The sequence below is a fragment of the Pseudonaja textilis genome, chromosome 1, assembly GCF_049901715.1.
Source record: "Pseudonaja textilis isolate UNSWEBS1 chromosome 1, rPseTex1.2, whole genome shotgun sequence".
NCBI lineage: Eukaryota > Metazoa > Chordata > Lepidosauria > Squamata > Elapidae > Pseudonaja > Pseudonaja textilis.
Window position 1 is genome coordinate 22,724,261 of NC_141990.1, and position 21,028 is coordinate 22,745,288.

General features: G+C 43.5%; 1 protein-coding gene across 2 annotated transcripts in view; it reads right to left on the reverse strand.

The window, feature by feature from the left end:
• Positions 1 to 21,028, reverse strand: part of PITPNM3 (PITPNM family member 3) — a 141,813-nt gene that overhangs the window by 82,153 nt on the left and 38,632 nt on the right. Inside the window, exon 1 of one of the 2 annotated variants that reach the window (XM_087928463.1) lies at positions 11,959 to 12,025. The exons of the other annotated variant lie outside the window; for it this stretch is intronic. Within the exon in view, the coding sequence (XP_087784589.1) occupies positions 11,959 to 12,019 (61 nt within the window). The 5' untranslated portion in view covers positions 12,020 to 12,025. Of the gene's footprint in view, positions 1 to 11,958; positions 12,026 to 21,028 lie in introns of those variants that run through there. 2 annotated transcript variants of the gene reach the window in all.

Sequence of the window (21,028 nt, forward strand, 5' to 3'; positions counted from 1 at the left end):
TCAAAACTGAGCAACATGCAAACTTGGACTTCTTCAGACTCGCTGATTTGTAGACAATTTGGCTTCCTAAAGAGGGAAGGAGCTGGTAGCAGCAGGATGCCCCCACTATACAAAGTTTTCTGTATCAGGAAAACTGCCAAAGAAGGGAGAAATGTGTAAAGTTGGCATAAGGCTCGTATATTTCCATCTGTCTTAAAGAGAGGCTGCCTGTTGTAGAGAGTAAATGCTAACATTTCTAATTATCTTTCTTAACGAGAGTGACATTGGCATCAATGTGAAGGGTAGGGCTAACTGCGAATGTTATAACACAAAATGAAGACTCTCTAAGAAGTCCCGAAGCCTTAGAGATGGATTCTGGCAGGGAACTGACCAGGGGTGGGATTCAAAAATTTTAACAACTGGTTCTGTGGGCGTGGCTTAGGTGGTAGGCATGGCTTGGTGGTCAGGTGACTGGGTGGACATGGCCAACTCAATATCATTCACATCGGGGCACGCATCTCCTCACCTGGCCTCTCATGACTGTGGGGATGCTGCAACAGTCATAAGTGTGAAAAATGGTCATAAGTCACTTTTTTCAGTGCCGTTGTAACTTTAAATGGACATTCCACACAAGCAAAGTACCAGCAAAGGAGGGGGAAAAAACTCCAGAGACATTCCTGAGGCAGGAAGTCTAGTCCTGCCAAGAACGTAGTTTCTGTAAGCAACACCAGAATGTTTCCTTCCTGCCTTCCTTACAGGATTAGGCCAGAAATTTCTTCTAACAACCAGTTCTCCGAACTGCTTAGAATGTTAACAACTGGTTCTAGCGAATAGGTGCGAACTGGTAGAATCCCACCCCTGGAACTGACCCTTTTTGTTAATATTCTGGACAGTGGGAAGCATTCTCCTGAGAAGCATATACATCTCCCATCTGTTTCCAAAGATTCATAAACATTTTATTAATGTACATAAATTTTCAATAACAACATTAAGTCAACCAAAATGTCTTTGGGTACTTTGCTTTTTTTACGATAATATTTAGAATTGAAGTTGCTTTATCTCATGTTAATCTAAAAACATAAATATTGCAAACAAAAGAAAATAATGCAATATGATATACATAAAGAAACGAGCGAACCTTGGTGCTCTCTGAGCTTTCTTATTTTCTTGCAGACATTTTATTACGCTAACTAGGTAACAGCATCAGTTACCTCAGCATCTACAAAGTCTGCAAAAAACAAGCAAACTCAGAGAGCACCAAGAACCCTTCATTTCAACCCTGAGCTACAAATATTCTCATTTATAAAGAGACTTTATACAAAGAGACTGGTGGTGTTATCAAACTGAAGAAACAGGAAAGGATGTCATGTGACTAAGAAACCCCACACTTGGAAGACCTTTGTCTAATCTCACAGCCATTTTCAAACCACTTTTACTGAGATCCTAGCTGGGAAAAGAGGAAATAGCAATTAAGCACAACTTATTTGTCTACTAGGTATATATGTACAACACATATATACCTAGTAGACATCCCACAATGGAAGACTTAACAAAAAATTATTTAATCTCTCCCATGTGCCAAAATATCATACCGACCATCTTTGTGGTTAGACTGGCAGCAATTACAAGCATCAAATGGCTCTCCTCTTTTAAAAAAGAAAAAAGAAGAGTGGGGAGAGCAAAACACCCTATTAATTCATAAAAATTAAATCAGCCACAAATGGTTTATTGAATGGAAAGCCAGACTTTGATTTTAATTAAGCCAAACTGGTGGAACACCTGGTAAGAACTGGCAGCCAGAAGGAAAAGCAAGATAAAAGGAGCCAAAGGGAATAATGAGTGGGTGGGAAGGCACAATGGAATGGCACGCAAAGAAGAGAGGGATGAAGGAAGGGAAGCCTCTGGCTTTGAATTTTAATACCAGTCCCTCAATTCCACTTCCCCCAAATGCCAAGTGACTATGTCCTTAGGGCACGGAGAAGCCAGTTTAGTGTAGCGGTTAAGGTGCTTGGCTAGAAACCAGGAGGCAGTGAATTCCAGCCTTCCTCTCTTAGGTATTAAAACCACTGGATGATTTTGGGCTTGTCACACTCTCTAAGCCCTACCCACTCAGAGGATTGCTTTCATGGGGAAAATAAATTTCATACATTTGATGTTGGAGGTCTGACATCAAGAGACTGTCTGAGAAAAGTAGAAATTGATTTTGCAAAAGGAGATCTCTTGAATTTATAGCAACGTTCTCAAAGCCACTAACAATCTCCATGCTTCCTTTAGAGCATGGATTCCCAAGTGCCTCTTGGGAATCCATGAAATCAAAATTATATAAAAGGAATGTGTAAAATGTTTAAGATTTAATGATAAGAGTTTAATTTGCTATTGTTTTAATGTCATTATAAACCTATCATTCTCTTGCTTTCTTATTTTAAAACGTAGTATCTAAAATGTATTAAGCAGAATCAGAATGGAAATTATATATCTAACTATATTATAAATTTATTATTTTCTTATTTTAAAATGTAGTATGTAGAATGTACTAAGCAGAATCAGAATGGAAACTATGTATTATTTTAAGTGTTAAATTTAGGAGAAAGATAGAAAGGCGTCATACTTCAATTAGAGATTACAGGAGAAATTTTGTGTTAAAGAGAAGAGATAAATAGATAATTGGAAAAGAACAGACAAAAGATACAAGTATAATGATTTAAATTAAGATGAAATAAATAAAATAGAATTAAGAGAGTGAAAAGAGGGGAGAAGTTATATAGAAAATATAGAATGGTAAATAAGACAAGATGAGCATGAATTTGATTTAGGTCTGTACAAAAAGATGTAACCCGGGGTTAAGCCACTTTCCAAAAAGAAGTTTTATGTTTCTATGTTTTGTGTTTTGTGTGTTTATGTTTGATTGAGAATTAATAAAACCTTGGAGGAATGTTAGAAGAGAATAATTGTAAACAAATCAGATGAAAATATAAGTATAATGAATAAAAACATATAAAACAGACAAATATAGAAAAGAAATATAATTGAATAAAAGTAAAGAGAGAAATAATGAGAAATTTGAAAAAGATATGTATGTGTTTATATGGAAATGTGATAATTTAGAACTATGCTGTATAAAACAATGTTTTATTTGCCTTGTTAAAATTTACAAGTAGCTTTCAGAAAAGAGGTTTTATGTTCTTACGTTTTATGTTTTGTTTGTCTTTAAAAACTAATGAAATTTTTTTTTTAAAAAAAAATTATTTGCCAGCCTATGTGGAAAACTAAGTACATTAAACATTAGTAAATATAATGTAAATATTTATAAAGTGAAAAGGAGGCCCGAGAGAAAAAAATGTTTAAGAAATACAGCTTTAGTGGGGAAAAATACCACACTGAAAGAAGGAATGCATATTAATGGCAGGAATGTAATGTATCATGAAGCCTGGCATCTCCACCCTATATTTAGCCTCAAGTTGCTGTACAAGAATGCTTCAGGACTGGGGTAGGACCGGAGTAGTCCTATCCCTAACTAAAGGGGAAAAGAAAACAGAAAAAAAGAATTAATCAGTACTAAACTCCTTATCCTTCTACCGTTAAGAGAGTCAAAATAGTACAAACTGAGCCCCTGCCTCACAGAGGAAGTTAAAGCTAAAAAATTCAACTTCCTCTCCCAAACTCTTATCTCCAGATCTATTAGATATGGCAGTGTTTCTCAACCTTGGCTATTTGAAGATATATGGACTTCAACTCCCAGAATTCCTCAGATGGAATTTCTCCCTGCTCTACTCTCTTGTTATCATTAACTTTTTAAAAATGTTTAAAATTGCAATATAGTCCTCTTCTGCAGCAAAAATAACCAGTTATATTTTGGTGGCTGTGAAGTTATTGCATGTTATATTTCTTAGCTGACGAGACAACAAGTAGAATTATTTTCTATACAGCACTGCAGAATTGGTCACGTTTTCTTATACAGAAACAGAAAACTCCGTATGGGGCTTCATTCCCCCGTCCCCATCCCTCCATTTCTCTCCCCCAACACATTCTTGTTCTGAAAAGGAAAAGGATACTGTTCTCAAACTTGATTCAGCATGCTCTGAAATGGTGAGGCATATCGTTTAACCAGCCACATTGTAAAAGAGGCGGTTAAAATAAATTAAGGGAACAGAAACCCATTTTAATTGATTGTGGAGGATGTAGTCTGAAATTATAGCAGACAGTATCTCTATTGAAAGAATGCCAAGCTTAGATGTCATTTATAACTGGAAATTTTGGATTCCAAAAATGTCCTGGCCTATTCAAAACTGCGTAAAGATGGCCATTCAACTAAACACCAGATCCTGATTCACTCATGGAAGAAAAAGTACAGATAGACTTCAACTTGCAACCACAATTGAACCCAAAATTTCTGCTGTTAAGTGAGACATTTGTTTTGCCCCACTTAACTTTTCTTGTCACAGTTGTTAAGAGAATCTCTGCATCAATTAGTAACCCAGTTGTTAAGTGGCTTCCCCATTGACTTCGTTTGTGAGAAGGTTGCAAAAGGTGATCACATGACTCTGGGACAAGGCAACGGTCAAAAATATAAACTAGTTGCCAAGCATCTGAATTTTGAGCACGTGATCTTGGGGATGCTACCAAGGTCTTAAGTGTGAAAAACGGTCATCCTTTTCAATGCTGTTTTAAATTTGGATGGTCACTAAATGAACTGTTGTAAGTTGAGGAGTACCTGCATCTGTTTCCTAGATTGCAGCTGCAACATCAAGCATGCTTTGATCAAGGTGCCTGAGTAAAATATTCCTTCAATAATATGCCCATTCCATCTCTGCCAAGCAGAATCTCTCTCTCTGTTTCTCTTTTTCTCTCTCTCTCCCTCCCTCCCTCTCTCACTAATTCACTCACTCTTTCTCCTTAGCGATAGTCATCCCACTCAGCCCAATTACTAAAAATCAATTATTGCCCTCAGATCTCACAGGGAGATTCCGTCAAACTGTTCTCACTTCACAGGCACATTATAGTATCATGTTGCCTCAATAGATCCAAGTAAAAACAAAAGGCTTCTTCTCATCCCATTCAGACAGAAAAACACTTCTTAAAAATATGAAAAAAATGAGGAAGGACCTTTTTTCAGATACCTGGGTTTAACAGTAGGCATTGGACTGGGTAATTTTACAGAATTTATATTTATTAACCAGGACTAGCTAATTCAACCATGGGTGCAAGTAGCCTTCTATGTGAACTTTCAGTTTGTTAAAGAACCTCTGGCAAACTCACTTATTTTCAGCAATGCTATTTTCACATGTTCTCACTTTTAAGGATACTAAATGACAGTGTTTATGTGATATGCTTAATTAATCATCTTTGGGGGGTTGCACAATGCACTAAAATATATTTTAATTAAATGGGCTCAATTTGCATTACATGCCATGACACAAAAACATAATCAAATTTAACATTAAAGGAGCTTGGCGTTTTTGTATTTATGTGTGTGAATAAATTTAATGTACTTCCCCCAACTAAATAGGGCTGTCTTTATCATTAGCAAGGAATGCTGCATATTGCAGGGATAAAATTAAAACTAGTTTCCTAATATACATATATATTCTTTTTCTTATCCAGAAGTCTTGATTGATCAAAAACATAGTAGATTGTGGCACTCATATCTACAGGTCTATTTGGTAAGTTACATTTTCTTTTCTCTTTTCTTAATATTTTTATTACTTGTCCCTTTTCTATTATTCCATTTTCAACATATTATTAACTTGAAAATAAATAATGCAATCAAGTATGTATGGATATGTTTAATATATTCAGCTGCTTAATAAAGTCAGTCTTCTTGTCTGAAAAAAGCCCCAATTATCTCCACTGTTCTCAGGACTGATATATTCATCCTTCCCCTCACAGACATCACATCCCTGCTAACATCCTCTGAAATAAAAACAACAAATTATAGCTACCGATCTGACACTTTTGGGATTTTGAAGAAGCAGAATATCAAGTGTAGTGATGCTTCTGAATTTTACTGTTAGGGAAGACCCCGAGAATATCACAGATGGCCCTCAAGCAAATCAACCCAAAGCTCTCACCCAAATGATCTCAAGAGTTTGCACAAATGATCCGCTCATATTATCATAATTTGGACATACTTCTCTCTCTAGGAAAATCTGTAATGCTCAGAAAGATGCAAGGAAAAAAAAGAAAAAGACAACAGCAGTATTGTAAGCTGAATGGGTTCAATTACAGTGGTGACAGATAAATCAATGAAAAAGGACCAGATTGGAAACAAATCCATCTATGTAGTCACTAGGAGTTGAGAGCAACTCAGTAGCACATAATTAATCAATCACCATCAACCACCAAAAAATTATCCAAGAACTGTAGATGGACTGTGTTTTGCTTCACTTGCAATGAAATTAGATAAGCTTGTTGCATTTTTGGATAATTCAGATAATTAAGAGGCTCAGAGCAGAGGTGGTATTCAGCAGGTTCTGACCAGTTCTGGAGAACCGGTAGCAGAAATTTTGAGTAGTTCGGAGAACTGGCAAATACCACCTCTGTCTGGCCCCACCCCCATCTATTCTGTGCCTCCTGAGTCCCAGCTGATTGGCTGGGTCTTCTTTTGTTTCCCTGCACAGGAGAATGGAGCTGGAAAGCAGGTTGGTGGCGTGGGGAGGGAATGGGGAGATTTTACCTTCCCCCAGATGTGGGGAGGGAATAGAGATTCTACAGTATCCTTCCCCTGCCACGCCCACCAAGCCACACCCACCAAGCCACACCACACCTACAGAACCGGTAGTAAAAAAATTTGAATCCCACCACTGGCTCAGGGTATGCCCACATTCAGTTCTGAAGATACTATTGGTCTAGAATAGGACAGCCATGGGTCACCTGTCCACATTTTACTAAAGATCAGAAAAAGTTTCTGTAGCTGAATCCTAGGCTAAATCCTAGACTAATGTTGTTCCATGGTCCCAATGACCTCCAGCAAGTCTTCCCCAAATTTAGAGGTAGCTTGTGCTAAGTCATGGTTTGTTTAACCATGGTTTACTTTGAGAACCTAGCCAAAGGTGAAAAGATGGGTACCATGTCAGTGAATCACAGAACAGAGGGCACTATTCTGCAAAACATCTACAGCATTGATGCCAGTTGCCTATTAGCAACAAATTTCTTCAAAAAGCACTATAAAATTTAAGCAAATAGGGCCAGAAAACTGGGCCTACTTCTGACTTTCAAACAAGACCACCAGGTTTTCCCTCCACAGAAGGTACTCTAATAAGCACCTTTTAACTCCACTTTAGTTCCAGTGAAATATAGTTTCCTAGCCTACCAGTTGCTAGGCTACCACAACAGTCTCCTTTGCCTGCAACTAACCACAAGCCAGAACTAAGAGAATGAACACTGAGGACAATTACTGGTCTGCAAGAGAGCACCACTCAAAGCTTTGGCATCCTGAACTATGTGATGGAAAATGTATCTGCAAAAAAACCCAGAACATATTCCTATTCCTATTCTCTCTCTCTCTCCCTCCCTCCCTCCCTCCACACAAAACATCTCATGTAAGATATTCCAGCTGGAGAGCCCAGCTATACACACACACATACACTATCTCTTACTGATTCACACACATGCACAAAGAGACAGAACCCATTAGAAGCTTTCTTGAGGATCACCTCACTGCTTGGTGAAATGAAACCTTTTATCAGGCACTCAAGAGTTGTTTTCTCCTTCAACAAGCATTCATTTCATGGAATCTTAGATGCACTTGCTTTTTCCCTTCCAGGGCGAGAGAAGAATAAAGAGGGCATTTTTCTAATATTGCACCTTTTAGCATAAAAAAAAGCATGTTCCTATGAGGTTTCACTCAAAAACAAAGTTCAGTTTTTATATACTAAGGTTTTTATAGATCAAGTGTGTGGGGGGGAGGTAGAGGTGGAAGAGAAAAAGGTTTTCATATTAAATTATATCTATAGCCTGCTCTTTTCTAGCTAAACAATACACAAAACTACATGAAGCCTGGCAGGAATGCCTGTTGAAGAGCTGCCTTCTGATGCACGGGATATGCTTACACAAGAGAGAGTATATAGGACTGACCATTTCAGCTGTGGCAAGGGATGCTTTATTTCTTGAATAATTTTTTTGAATAATTATGAAAGAATACAGTATTGATATATATAATCCGTATAATTGCACCCTCTTTCATCCAGTTTTCCCAAAGTTTAACTGATTTGTTGCCATGTCTTTATGACTTTAAAGGTGGATGATTCTTGGTTTTTAGCCCTGTTTCCTACTCCCTTTCTCCCTTGCTTCCTGTCTACCTTCCCATTGTTTTTTTACAAGGCCAGCTTCAATCTAGGAATCCAGCCCAGGATGTGCTTTGCTTCTGACCTCCTTGTTCAGATCCAGCCCTTTTCTCTGTTCCGCCAGGATCCTGGGAAAAACAACAACAAAAAGTACATGGGGAAAAGGGCAAAATTGAGCAAAATGGTTTCTTTTTTAAAAAGTTTTAAATCTTTTCATCATCTAATGAATCTCTTTGTGGTGATTACAAAAGAGCAGCAGTTCAACCAACTTCATCCACATTTCCTTTCTTAATAACCAGATGCAACTGTATGATGAGAGAAGAAAGAGGACAAAAGCTTTTTTTTTTAAACTAAGCTATTCCAAAATAGAAACAACAAAAAAAGTGTACACCTTTTCTATGCATCCATCAGCTCAGTGCTTCTCTGTTCCCCACTCTGATGGAAATAAAGTTTAAATACATTTTACAGAATTTGCCTACATACTGGCAATGGATGCCACTGTCTATATTAAGCTAATTAATTAGATTGCTTTGCCAATTAATTGGGTAGCTGCCTCCACACAAACTATTCAAAAAGTCATTTTGGGGATACTTGCCAAGGCATGCATATGCTACAACTATGTCTGTCTTGAGAAAGCTATCTTAACAGAATTTTAAAGATTGGTAGCATATAATCCTGGTATTAGAAAGGTGGATTTCTGACACAAAGTCCACATTCCATGTTTTCATTTTAAGGTTAAATGATGGTTCAACTGGTACTATTCCACACCCTGATCTGGACTTGCTAAGAGCAGAAGATAGGCACCTAAGATTTCAGAATCATCCAAACTTCTGCGACTCAACTTAACTTAATAAACTTAATAAATCAGTTCTTCATCCATTTATTCGCAGGTTTGGAGATAGAAATATATGTAGTATTGATCGCAGAAACTGGCCCACTATGTAGTCTTATGCCTGCTGTTTTTTTGTTTTCCTCTGGGATAGCCTTTATAGTTTAAGAATTAAAATATCTTTTGGTTGCACTTTAATTCACAACTCAGTTTCTGATAAAACTCAGGTTCTTCTCTATTGCTCCCCCAGGAACTTACCATGACACTCCACTCTTGGTTTAAGTGCTTTGAAGTTATTTATAATGTACCCCTTTGTATTCAAGGAAATAGCAGCCTGTCAACCCAGCAGAACAGAGCCTCGGCCGCAAAGGGAAATGTACATTGGAGTAAATTTCCCCAAGTCATTTGAATTTCTGAAGTGTTTTATTCTCTGAATGCAGAAAAGGAGATAATGTATACTGGCACATTTACTTCATAGTGGACTGAAACTACATCTTATTACAACAGTAAAATGATCTCTCTATTGCTGACAAAATCAGTTTCATTAGTCAGCATCCTATAACTGTTCATTTGTTATCCAAATCTATAAAATTGCTGTAAAGGAAAGAAGGTCTGTGTTAACGCAAACTGTCTTCTTTTATCAGAAAAACTCTCATTTTTTTCAATCATGCAAAAAAAAAAGGAGAAATAAAATACATTTGCCCAAAACAGGTCATTTGACTGAAACAATGGCCAAATACTTAAATGAGTAAATTACTGAAGCAAATGAAGTTGCTTTTTTCTTTAAAAAAAATCCTTTGGCTAAGTTATAAAATGACTAAGTTATTGTGACACATTATACATTATGATAATTGTAGAAAAAAACATGAAGAATGTGGGACAAACTGGACAATCTTTCTTGATTTTTATCATGAAATTTCAAAATAAGAATGTCTATGGAGATTTTCAATCATTCAGGTCATGGTTCTCCCAAAAGTGTTTTTCAAAAGGCAACTAGGCTTTCTTGGTTTTTTTCCTTGAAAAGGTTTCAGTTCTCATCCAAGAAGTCCAGTTGCCTTATGAAGAGCACTTTTGGGGCAACCATGACCTGGATGATTGAGAATCTCCATAGACATTGAGTTATGTGCTTTGGGATAAACACTCTGAATAGATCTGAAGAAGCTTCTTGGATGAGAAGTGAAACATTTTCAAGGAAAAAACTAAGAAAGACCAGTTGCCTTTTCAAAAACACCTTTGATTCAAATAAGAACATTTATATAATAATACCATTTTTACAAATAAAAATAAAATGTTAAAAATAGTTACATACAGGAAAAGAAAGAACTTGTTCCCTACTGTTAGGTCAAACAAGGCTTAAGAGAGTGGAGTCAATTCTTCCTCCAAGGACAAACCAGCTTCCACCCCATTTCATTCCTATAACCAACCTTCCCCAATCGTATCTCCCCAACTGTGTATTCTCCAATATACAGGTGTGACTCCAGATATGTAAACTTAAACTCTCAATTCTCAACTTAGTATTGGTACTTTTAGGAATTACAGTAGTTTAAATTTATATATCTGAATAGATCCCAGTTTTGTGAAATTGCCTTAGATTTCTCTAGATTTCCTTAGAGCAGGGGTGTCAAACTCAAGGCCCACAGGCCAGATCTGGCCCATGGGATTTTTAAATCCGGCCCACAGGATCGGCCTGGAAATATCAAAGGACAGGCCCGCAGTGCCTCTGCCAGCCAAAATGGCCAGCCCCCCCCTCCCCCCCCCCGGTGTGCTTTTTGGCCTCTCTAGCCTCCAGAAGCACTTTGCACAGCACATTTTCAGCCGGCAGAGTGCTACAGGAGGACTGGATTGGACTGGATTATAATTATGTGGTCTCAAGAAAGTGCCTGATCTGGATAGAAAATAAGCAGTATCCTATGTTAATACTAGTTTAATGCCAGATTTTACATACTGTAGGTCCATTTAATCAACAATCTATCATTGACAGCCATTTCTATTTACTATCCTGGAAATTTACCTCTGCTGTTAGATCTTGTATTATCATGTTATTTATGCTTTTGTATTTTTATTATTAGATGAATAATAAAAATACAATAGTATAAATAGCTTTCCTGCTTGGAAAAGCAATTTACTATTAAACAATGGGGTATAAATTTAGAAATAAAAAGTTTAGTGGAGTATGAAGAATAAGTAATAAATGTTTGCCCATAATATCTGGTAGAAGAGATAGGAAAATAGTTATAGTAAAGAACCATGGAAAGAAAGAAAATGCATCTTGAGCCTGTCAAACACCCACCCCAGCCACGCCCACCATGTCCATCCCCTGCCCCGGCCCTCTGAGGTCAAACACAACCCCGATACAGCCCTCAATGAAATCGAGTTTGTCAACCCTGCCTTAGAGTATACTGCAACTTAATTTGATTCCAACTGTCCAAGATATTATAACAAGTTACACACACTCAGGACTTGTGATGGAATGTAGTCTGGATTCCCAGGAGGGAGGGAGGGAGGGCATTCCAAAAGGCCAAGAGACAATTCAGTTTAAATAGTTTATGTGAGAGAAAGAGGGTGAAGACTGCACCTCCTTAAAAGTTCCCAGATTGTATGTTTTATGAGAGTAGTTTGCTTTGGCAAGATTTTGTCTATAGTTGAGGAACTATAAAGAAATCTGCTTAGAAGAATTACTGTATTCTTCTCAGTTTTTGAGGCCTAACAATGCATTTCCTTATACAGTAGCCACACAAGTTTCAGTAGCCCTAGTCATGTGATCAAATTTTGGATGTTTGGCAACATATATATGTGTGTGTGTGTGTGTGTGTGTGTGTGTGTGTGTGTGTGTGTGCATGTGTTTGTGTATTTGCATGTATTACAAACCTTTGCAGCATCTTGGAATCATATGTTTCTCATAAATTGTAGCATCCATGAACTCATTCATGAAATTTCACCTACAGATAACAAGAAAAAAATCAAGGAAACAGTCGGTCCATTAAAAAGAGAAGATGGCAAGGAAGTAACAGGCAACAGAGAGAAAGCAGAATGGGTGTTGGTAGAAGTTACCCTGAACACCCTTTCTATCTATGTTGCGAGAGAGCCCAGGATGGGTTGACTCCTTCCTATGATGTCATAGCTGAGTCTGTACTAAGATATAAAAGCCAGCCCCCAGAAGAGACCACAGCTTTAGCGAAGATACTTTACAGACTGAAAGGTGTCTCTGAAAGCACAAATGAATATAGAAATATGACTTCCCTCTCCGGACGAATCAAGGGAGGGGCTGGGCTCTCTCGCAGCATAGATAGAAAGAGTGTTCAGGGTAACTTCTACCAACGCCCATTCTCCTCCATGCTGCATTAAGAGCCCAGGATGGGACATACCAAAGCTTGTATGTCCACAGGTGAGTCTTCGTCCGGCTCATCACACCAACTGTTGAAGCACCCGTCTGCTGAAAGCTGTAGTTGCCGAGGCAAAGACATCCAGACGGTAGTATCTGATGAAAGGAAACAGAGATGTCCACGTGGCCGCACGACAGATCTCCTCCAAGGGTGCTTGGGTCGCCCAGGCAGCCGAAGTGGCCGCGTTTCTGGTACAGTGTGCCATTAGACCTCGAGGAACTGGAAGGGCCGCAGCTTTGTAGGTCTGCTCAATGCAAGATCTGACCCACCTGCTAATAGTAGGAGAAGAGGCCTTGTGCCCCAAGTGAGAAGGGAAAAGGAAACAAAATGGCTTCAGACTTCCTGAAGGAGGAAGTGTGCTTAATGTATATTCTAAGAGCCCTACCTACGTCTAGCAAGTGCCACTGCTGCTCTAAGTCATGGTGCAGGAGGGGGCAGAAGCCAGGCAACATAATGTACTAGGACCTGTGAAACAGGTGTTAACCCTTGGAATAAATGAGGGGTCCAGACTGAGGACAACCCTATCATTGTGAAAGGAACAAAGGTCCTGTCTGATGGAAAGAGCAGCGAGCTCGGATACCCGCCTGGCTGAAGTGATGGAAACATGGAACACTACCCTCAGAGTCAGGAAACAGAGAGACAATGTTCTAAGGGGTTCAAAAGGGGGCTTCGTAAGGGCATAAAGGACCACATGAAGATCCCAGGAAGGATACCTGTAAACCACCGGAGGGTGCAGATTGGAAGCCCCTTTCGAAAACCTCCTGACTGAAGGGTGATGGGATAAGGAAGGAAGTGAATCCCATGAAAGAACCGAGGAGAGGGCCTCAACCTGCCTGTGTAAAGGTGTTGGGGGCCAAACCTTTCTCCAGATCATGCTGAAGGAATCTAAGAACCTCTGCCAACTGGGCTAAAGTGGGAGAGAGAGACCCTCCCTAAGGCACCATCGGGAAGGGCCTTCCAGGTGGCATCATAGATGCGCCTTGTGGGAGGTTCGCGAGATGCCAGGATAGTGATGATGACCCTTTCAGGAAAATCAGCCACCTCTAGCCGCTGCCGCTCAAGTGCCACATGGTCAGCTTGAGCCACTGGGGCTCCGGGTGGAGCAGAATCCCCTGATGAAGGGAGATTAGATGGGCTGGGATCCTCCAAGGAGAAGCCACCAGGTTGACCAGGTCCACAAACCAGGGCGTCCTTGGCCAATAGGGTGCCAGGAGGAGGAGTTCCACTCGTTCTTGCAACATCTTCCGAATTACTGCCAGAATGATGGGAGTGGGGGAAAGGCATAGAGCATTGGTCCCCTCCGCTTCCTGGCAAGGAAACCTGGTGAAGAATCTGGTGACCTGGGCAATTTGAGGAGTGGAGAAGATCCACCTCCGGTGTTCTGAATCTGAGGGAAAGGTCCCTGAATAGAGAAGGAGGAATAGACCATCTGCCTGGTCGACTAGGTTCCTGCTGAGCCAGTCAGCCTGGGAGTTGTTGATCCCGGAGAAGTGGTCCGCCGAGATCGACAACAGGTGTTGCTCTGCCCATAACCCCAACCATAGAGCCTCTCCCATGAGGGCTCTTGACCTCGTCCCCCCCCTGCCGGTTGACATGAGCCATGGCGGCCATGTTGTCCATAAGGACAAGAACATGAGAGCCGGTCACTGAGTGCCTGAAATGCTTGAGAGCTAGAAAATGGCTCTGAGCTCTAGCCAATTTATGGGAAGGGCCTGCTCTGACCTGGATCACGGTCCTGAGCTCTCTGGCCGTGCATATGGGAACCCCAACCCAGGAGGCTGGCATCGGTGGTTATCACTAGCCTGTCTGGGAACCTGAAAAGGAGTCCTTTCCAGATTAACAGGGAACACCACCAATTGAGAGATCTCCGGATTTGTGACGGGAGCGGGACCTTGATGGATGAATGGCTGGTTCCTGCTCATTGGTAGGGAAGCAGGAACCATTAGAATGGACAGGAGTGGAAAAATCCGTGGCTCTGGAGATATGACAGGGTAATTTGCAGATCCCGATGGGCTGCATGGATGAAGGAGGACAGAATCAAAATGTTGTCCAAGTAGCACTGGATCCTCACTGGAACAGAAAGCAGAGATGCCATCAATGCTGCCAGAACCTTCGTGAAGACCCTTGAAGCCGATGAGAGGCAGAAGGGAAGTGCTCGATACTGGTAATGGGTATTCTGATAACAGAAATGGAAAAACTGGTGATGATGAGGCCAAATGGGGATGTGGAGGTAAGCCTCCATGAGATCCGTGGAAGAGAGGAGATCGCCCTCCCGAATGCTCTTTAAAATAGAATGCAGAGTCTGCATTTTAAATAACCTGTATTTTACAAATTCGTTGAGAAATTTTAGATTCAGAATGGTTCGCTACCCCCCCCCCGAGGCTTTGGGAATGATGAAAGGCGAGAATAAAGCCCACATCCCCATTGAGAGGGGGGAACAGGTTTGAATAGCTCGGATTTCAAGAAGGAGTTGAATGGCCTGATTCATGAGGTCTTGCCTTGAAATGTCCCGAGAGACAGGACAGATCTTTTTTTTTTTTTTAGGGGGGTGCATTAGGAAGTCCAATTGTAATCCTGACCTAATAGTTCTGACCATGCAGGCATCCGCCATTGACACCTCCCATTTGGAGGCAAAGAAGGCTAGGCGACCTCCAATGGGTGGGGAGAACAAGGGATTACTTAGAGCGATGGCAGGAATGACCCCCACCCTCCCGAAAGGGCTGTTTACCAGTATAAGGAGCTGGGTGATAGTCGGCTCTCTTCCCAGAGGAGGAGAGAATTTTACGTTTATCTCTGGTATCGATGGGATAAGGTTCCAGAGCATCACCAAAAAGCTTATCGCCCACGAATGGAACTGAAACCAGCTTCCATTTTCAGCGTGACTCCGCCTGCCAATTTCTGAGCCATAACAGTCTTCTTGCTGCTACTGAAGATGCCATGGCCCTAGATGCAAATTTGGCGGAATTGAGAGTGGCATCTGCAGTGAATTCTGCCGCTGCGATAATCTTATTAAGGCCTTGGTGAGACCGAAGGTCAGATGTAGGCAATCTAATCTGGAGTTGGTGCAGCCACCATATGGATGCCCACGTGAGAGTGCCAGAAAATGGGAACGAGGCCAGAACCGGAATGTCAACAGAAGGCACTGCCAGGGAATTGTCCAGAGCTGTACTGATGTTGTAGAAACACTTATCCAGAGAAGATGGGTGAGGACTTGCCGAAGGGGAAGCGCACTGTTCCTTGACCATGTCCAGGAACAAAGTGGAGAAGGCAAAACCCCTGCATGCACTACAGGTGTTATGTCTTGGGAACCGGTTGGGGCTCCAACCGGGTCCGCTCTTTAAGCAGGTTCAACAACCGTTCCTATTGGCTGGCACCGTTTGACAGCCGGCTATATAAAGCCGGCTGTCAAGCCAAGCCAGCCATTGTTCGCAAGCTAGTCTGCCCGTTGGCTGGCAGACGCGACAACCACTGTTCCTTCAATAAACTTGTTAATTGCATGCCCTGGTCTAAGCCTCTCCTTCCTTTAGTGGTTGTTAATGGTGCCCTCCCTAGTCTTTTGGGGTTGGATTGGTTCCCTTCTCTCGGCCTTAGTATAAAAGGAGTCCATGCTGTCTCAACTTCTGATGTTGACTCCTTATTTACAGACTACGCTGACGTTTTTAGTAGTGAGTTAGGCTGCTATAAGGGCACTCCCATCTCCTTCTCAGTAGACCCACAGGCAGTCCCCGTTCGCTTAAAACCACGTAGAGTACCTTTCGCCATCCGCCCCAAATTGGACGCGGAACTAGACAAACTACTAAAACAAGGGGTGATAGAACCCACAGATTTCGCTAAGTGGGAGACCCCAATAGTCACCCCGCTAAAAAAAGACGGTAATCTAAGAATTTGTGCTGACTACAAGACGTCAATCAACCGTTATCTACAGGTTAGCGCATATCCAGTCCCAGTAATTCAGCACCTGTTACACACATTCGAACCTGGCACCATTTTCGCCAAACTGGACATGTCACAGGCATACCAACAGTTCCCCGTGGATAACCAAACAGCTGACTTACAGACCATAGTTACACACAGAGGGGCATTCAGATGTAAGCGTCTCCAGTTTGGCGTAAGTGTAGCCCCAGGTATTTTCCAATCACTGATGGAGCGAATCCTCCAAGGTCTCCCCGGCGTAGTGCCATATTTCGATGACATCTTAGTCACAGCCAGGGACAGACCCCAACTCATCCAGAGAGTCAGGGCAGTATTAGAGAAGTTCAGGCAGCATGGCCTCAAACTAAAACGGGAGAAGTGTACCATCGCCACTAGACAGGTGGACTTTCTAGGCTACAGGCTAGACGCCTCAGGCATCCACCCGGTGGAATCGAAAGTCAAGGCAATCCACGAGGCGCCCACGCCTACCAACAAAACCGAGTTACAAGCCTTCCTGGGGTTATTGAACTTCTACGCTTCATTTCTCCCACACAAGGCATCAGTTGCTGAGCCATTGCACAGACTCTTAGACAGAAACACACCATGGCACTGGGGACCCAAAGAAAACCAAGCATTTGTGGCAGTCAAATCTCTACTCACCTCTGAGGCTGTCTTAATACAATTTGACCAACGCCTTCCTTTGGTCCTAGCCGCAGACGCATCCCCTTTTGGGATAGGAGCTGTCTTAAGTCACAGGCTCCCCAATGGCTCCGAGGCACCAATTGCCTTCTTTTCAAGAACCCTGTCAGCGACTGAGCGTAATTACAGCCAGGTTGATAAGGAGGCCTTGGCTGCAGTAGCAGCAGTCAAAAAATTCCACGAATTTCTATTCGGACACCAATTCGAACTTATTACTGATCACAAGCCGCTTTTAGGATTGTTATCAGGGGAAAAGCAAACCCCACAGATATTGTCGCCTAGAATGACCAGATGGACCTTATTCCTGGCGGCTTACTCGTACAAACTGGTCTATCGTCCCGGTAAAAATCTAAACCACGCTGATGCCCTCAGCCGCTGCCCCTTGCCAGCCCCAGTCGAGGACCCAGCTCCTGTGCATGCCATTTTTGATGTAAACGAACTCAAGCTGCCGGTGACTGCAGACGACATAGCATCACATTCCAAGAAGGACAGAACAATCGCCCAGGTTCTGGACTGGGTAGGGAGGGGGTGGCCGGAAACTAACTATTCAGTTGATTTCGCCCCATTTAAAACTCGCCAGCTAGAGCTCTCTAAGTTGCAGGGATGCCTATTGTGGGGTACCAGAGTGGTCATACCAACCACCCTTCGCATACCCGTCCTGAAGATGCTGCACGAGGGCCATCCAGGAATCGTGCGGATGAAGGCGTTAGCTCAAAGTTAAGTCTGGTGGCCCGGGATGGACGATCAGATCGCCAAGTGGGTAAGCTCGTGTCGACCCTGTCAGGAATCTAGGGCAGCCCCGCCAACCGCCACACCCACAAAGTGGGAAAGTGCCAATGCCCCGTGGTCATGGCTTCACATCGACCTGGCCGGGCCAATGCACGGCAAGACCTTCTTGGTGGTCGTGGACGCCTATTCAAAATGGATAGAAGTGGCCTTACTTCCCACGACCACCACACAGGCAGTTGTTAAAGCCCTGACTCACCTTTTCGTAACTCACGGACTCCCTGACACACTGGTCTCCGATAATGGCCCCCAGTTCACCTCGAACGAATTTAGTAGGTATGTCACCAATCTAGGCATCAGACACGTCCTCACGGCCCCCTTCCACCCCGCCAGCAACGGGTTGGCTGAACGGGCAGTCAGATCAGCCAAGGAGGCGTTAGCCAGGTTCGGCCAAGTGGATTGGCATTCTAAACTGTCTCAATTCCTCCTAAGCCAGCATACCACACCGTGCACAGTTACGAACAAATCCCGGCTGAGCTGCTGATGGGGAGACGCCTGAGGACTACCTTAGACAGGCTGCACTCCCACTACTGTCCAGACACCCCTTTGGGGTCTGACAGTCTGGCCAGGAATTTCGCAGTTCAGGACCTAGTGTTTGCTAGGAACTACGCGGGGACCCACTGTGGGTGGCCGGAAAGTCGTGGCTGTCACAGGTCCGAGATCTTATCGGGTCCAACTTGAAGACGGTCGTGTGTGGCGAAGACACCTGGACCAGCTGCGGAGACGACGGAGCAGCCTGACCGGCCCAGACCCGTCTCCACCAGAGGAGCCACGGGCGCCACTCCAAGGTCCAGCTAGTGATCCCCAGAGTGACCACCCTTCACCAACGGAGCAGAGGGAGCAGGCAGTAGACCGGGACTGCCAGCCGGGAGCACCACCGTTTATCCCCAGCGAAGGCAGAGACTTTTCCCTGGCTCCAGTTCCTGCACCGAGCCCTGTTCGCCCCCTACGACCCTGACCAGGGGTCCGCGAACTTGTCTTCGCCCAATGACTCTCCTGAGTTACGTCGCTCGGGTCGCCAACACAGACCACCGGCGTATCTCAAAGACTATATGTGTTCCCATCTAGGGGAAGGGGTGTTATGTCTTGGGAACCGGTTGGGGCTCCAACCGGTCTGCTCTTTAAGCAGGTTCAACAACCGTTCCTATTGGCTGGCGCCGTTTGACAGCCGGCTATATAAAGCCGGCTGTCAAGCCAAGCCAGCCGTTGTTCGCAAGCTAGTCTGCCCGTTGGCTGGCAGACGCGACAACCACTGTTCCTTCAATAAACTTGTTAATTGCATGCCCTGGTCTAAGCCTCTCCTTCCTTTCGAACTACAACAACAGGCTTGGAGAAGAATGAGTCTCCCTGGCTAGAGGGAATTCCTTGTGGCTCGGGAGCCACTTCCTCTGGCGACAGCTTGGCAGTGACCAAGGCCATGCTGAGTAATGGCCTGAAGAGAGAAGGATTGAAGACCAATGCAGAGGATGTCTGCTCTGAGCGAGAGTCCTCTTCCTCTGAAAGATTTTGGTCAAAGGTCTCGCCCTCTTCACGTTCTGAACGAGAGGAGTAACTGTGTTCAGATGGTGAAGCCCTTCCCTCCTTATCAACCTCCTCCCATTCTGGTAGAGAAGAATGGACCCTGAGGTCCTGGGGCCTGTATAAATCAGGGTGATGAGGCAACTTATAGATTTGCTTGAAGCCTTCAGCCAGTCCCTGCCTAATGGCCAAAGAGACAACATCTTGGATATCCCCTGGTCTATGCTCAAAGGTAGGGACAGAAGGCCGAAGGCCCACTGCTGAGGGAGTGAAGGTGGCTTCAAGCCTAGATTGAGAAGAGGTTTGAGGCCTGGAGGGAGGGGAAGGAGCATAGGGTCCAGAGGCCTGTTGGAAATAAGGCCCAGATCTGCTTAGATCCTGAAGATCATTGTACTGCAAAAGCCTCAGGAGACAGGCTCATAAATAACTTCTCCTCCCCTGGGAGGGCTTGGCTGGGGCCCACGGGTATCACCTGAAACATGCTGTAGTTGCACTCCCTTCTGTTGAATAGTTCTGCTGAACTGCCTCTCTAGGGCTGCATGTCTGCACTTTCCTGCCCTCAACTCAGCCTGAGTTGCCTTCTTAGGGGCTAGAGCCTTAGCTCTGATTTTAGCAGCCACCTCCCTCTGGACTGATTGGGTGCGTTGCCTACAACTTTTTCTCTTATTGGCTTAAGAGACTGTTCCACTGGGGGGGGGGGGCAACCCTGCCTGACCCTTATCTTGCTCCATTTGAAGAATAAAGGCTCTTACGTTGGAAAGAAACTGTTTGTAATTATTTGTATTAAGCCCCTTAGGGTATAAATTGGCCCCCGGGCTTACAAAATGGCCGCTCATCTCATGGTGGAAGGCTTCAATCCAAGATGGCCACTGACTATGGGAAACAGGCTCTGAGATCGAAGAATTTCTCCTTAGGCTATAAAGAGCCCCGAGTGAAGTCAGCAAAGGAAAGGGCAACCTCTGGCCACACGATCAGCTGGCTGACGCTGTATCAGTTTGCTGATGCTTTTTATGACCACTCAAACCGCAGGCGTGGGGGAGGTCTACAGACGCTGCCCAACTTGCCTGAACAGCACTCTGGCAAGGCTGCTCCCAACGCTGCAGGAGAGAGAGACAGCCCTGCTCTCCTGGAAGAGCAGCTGCTCAGATCCTGGGAGCTGATGAAGCGAGGAAAAAAGGTACTGAAGATCGCTGGTGAGTGCTATCTACAGAACCTCAGCTGGCTGAAGCTGTTATCGGTTTGTCGATCGCTTTTTACAACCGCTCAAACCGCAGGCATGGGGGAGGTCTACAGAAGCTGCCCAACTTGCCTGAACAGCGCTCTGGCAACGCTGCTCCCAACCTTGCTTGAAACGAGGAAAAACTGCACTGAAGATCGCTGGTGAGTGTTATCCAACAGAAGCTTTCAGAGACACAGCTACTGACTGAAAGGAGCTGAGTCAAACAAAAGCTGGGGTCTCTTCCGAGGGCTGGCTTTTATATCTTAGTACAGACTCAGCTATGATGTCATAGGAAGGAGTCAACCCATCCTGGGCTCTCGATGCAGCATGGAGGAGAACTGCTTAACTCAGTCTTTGCCTCTGTCTTCACGCAAAAAGAAACTATAGCTCAACCCACCAAAAACATAACTGTAAAAGACAG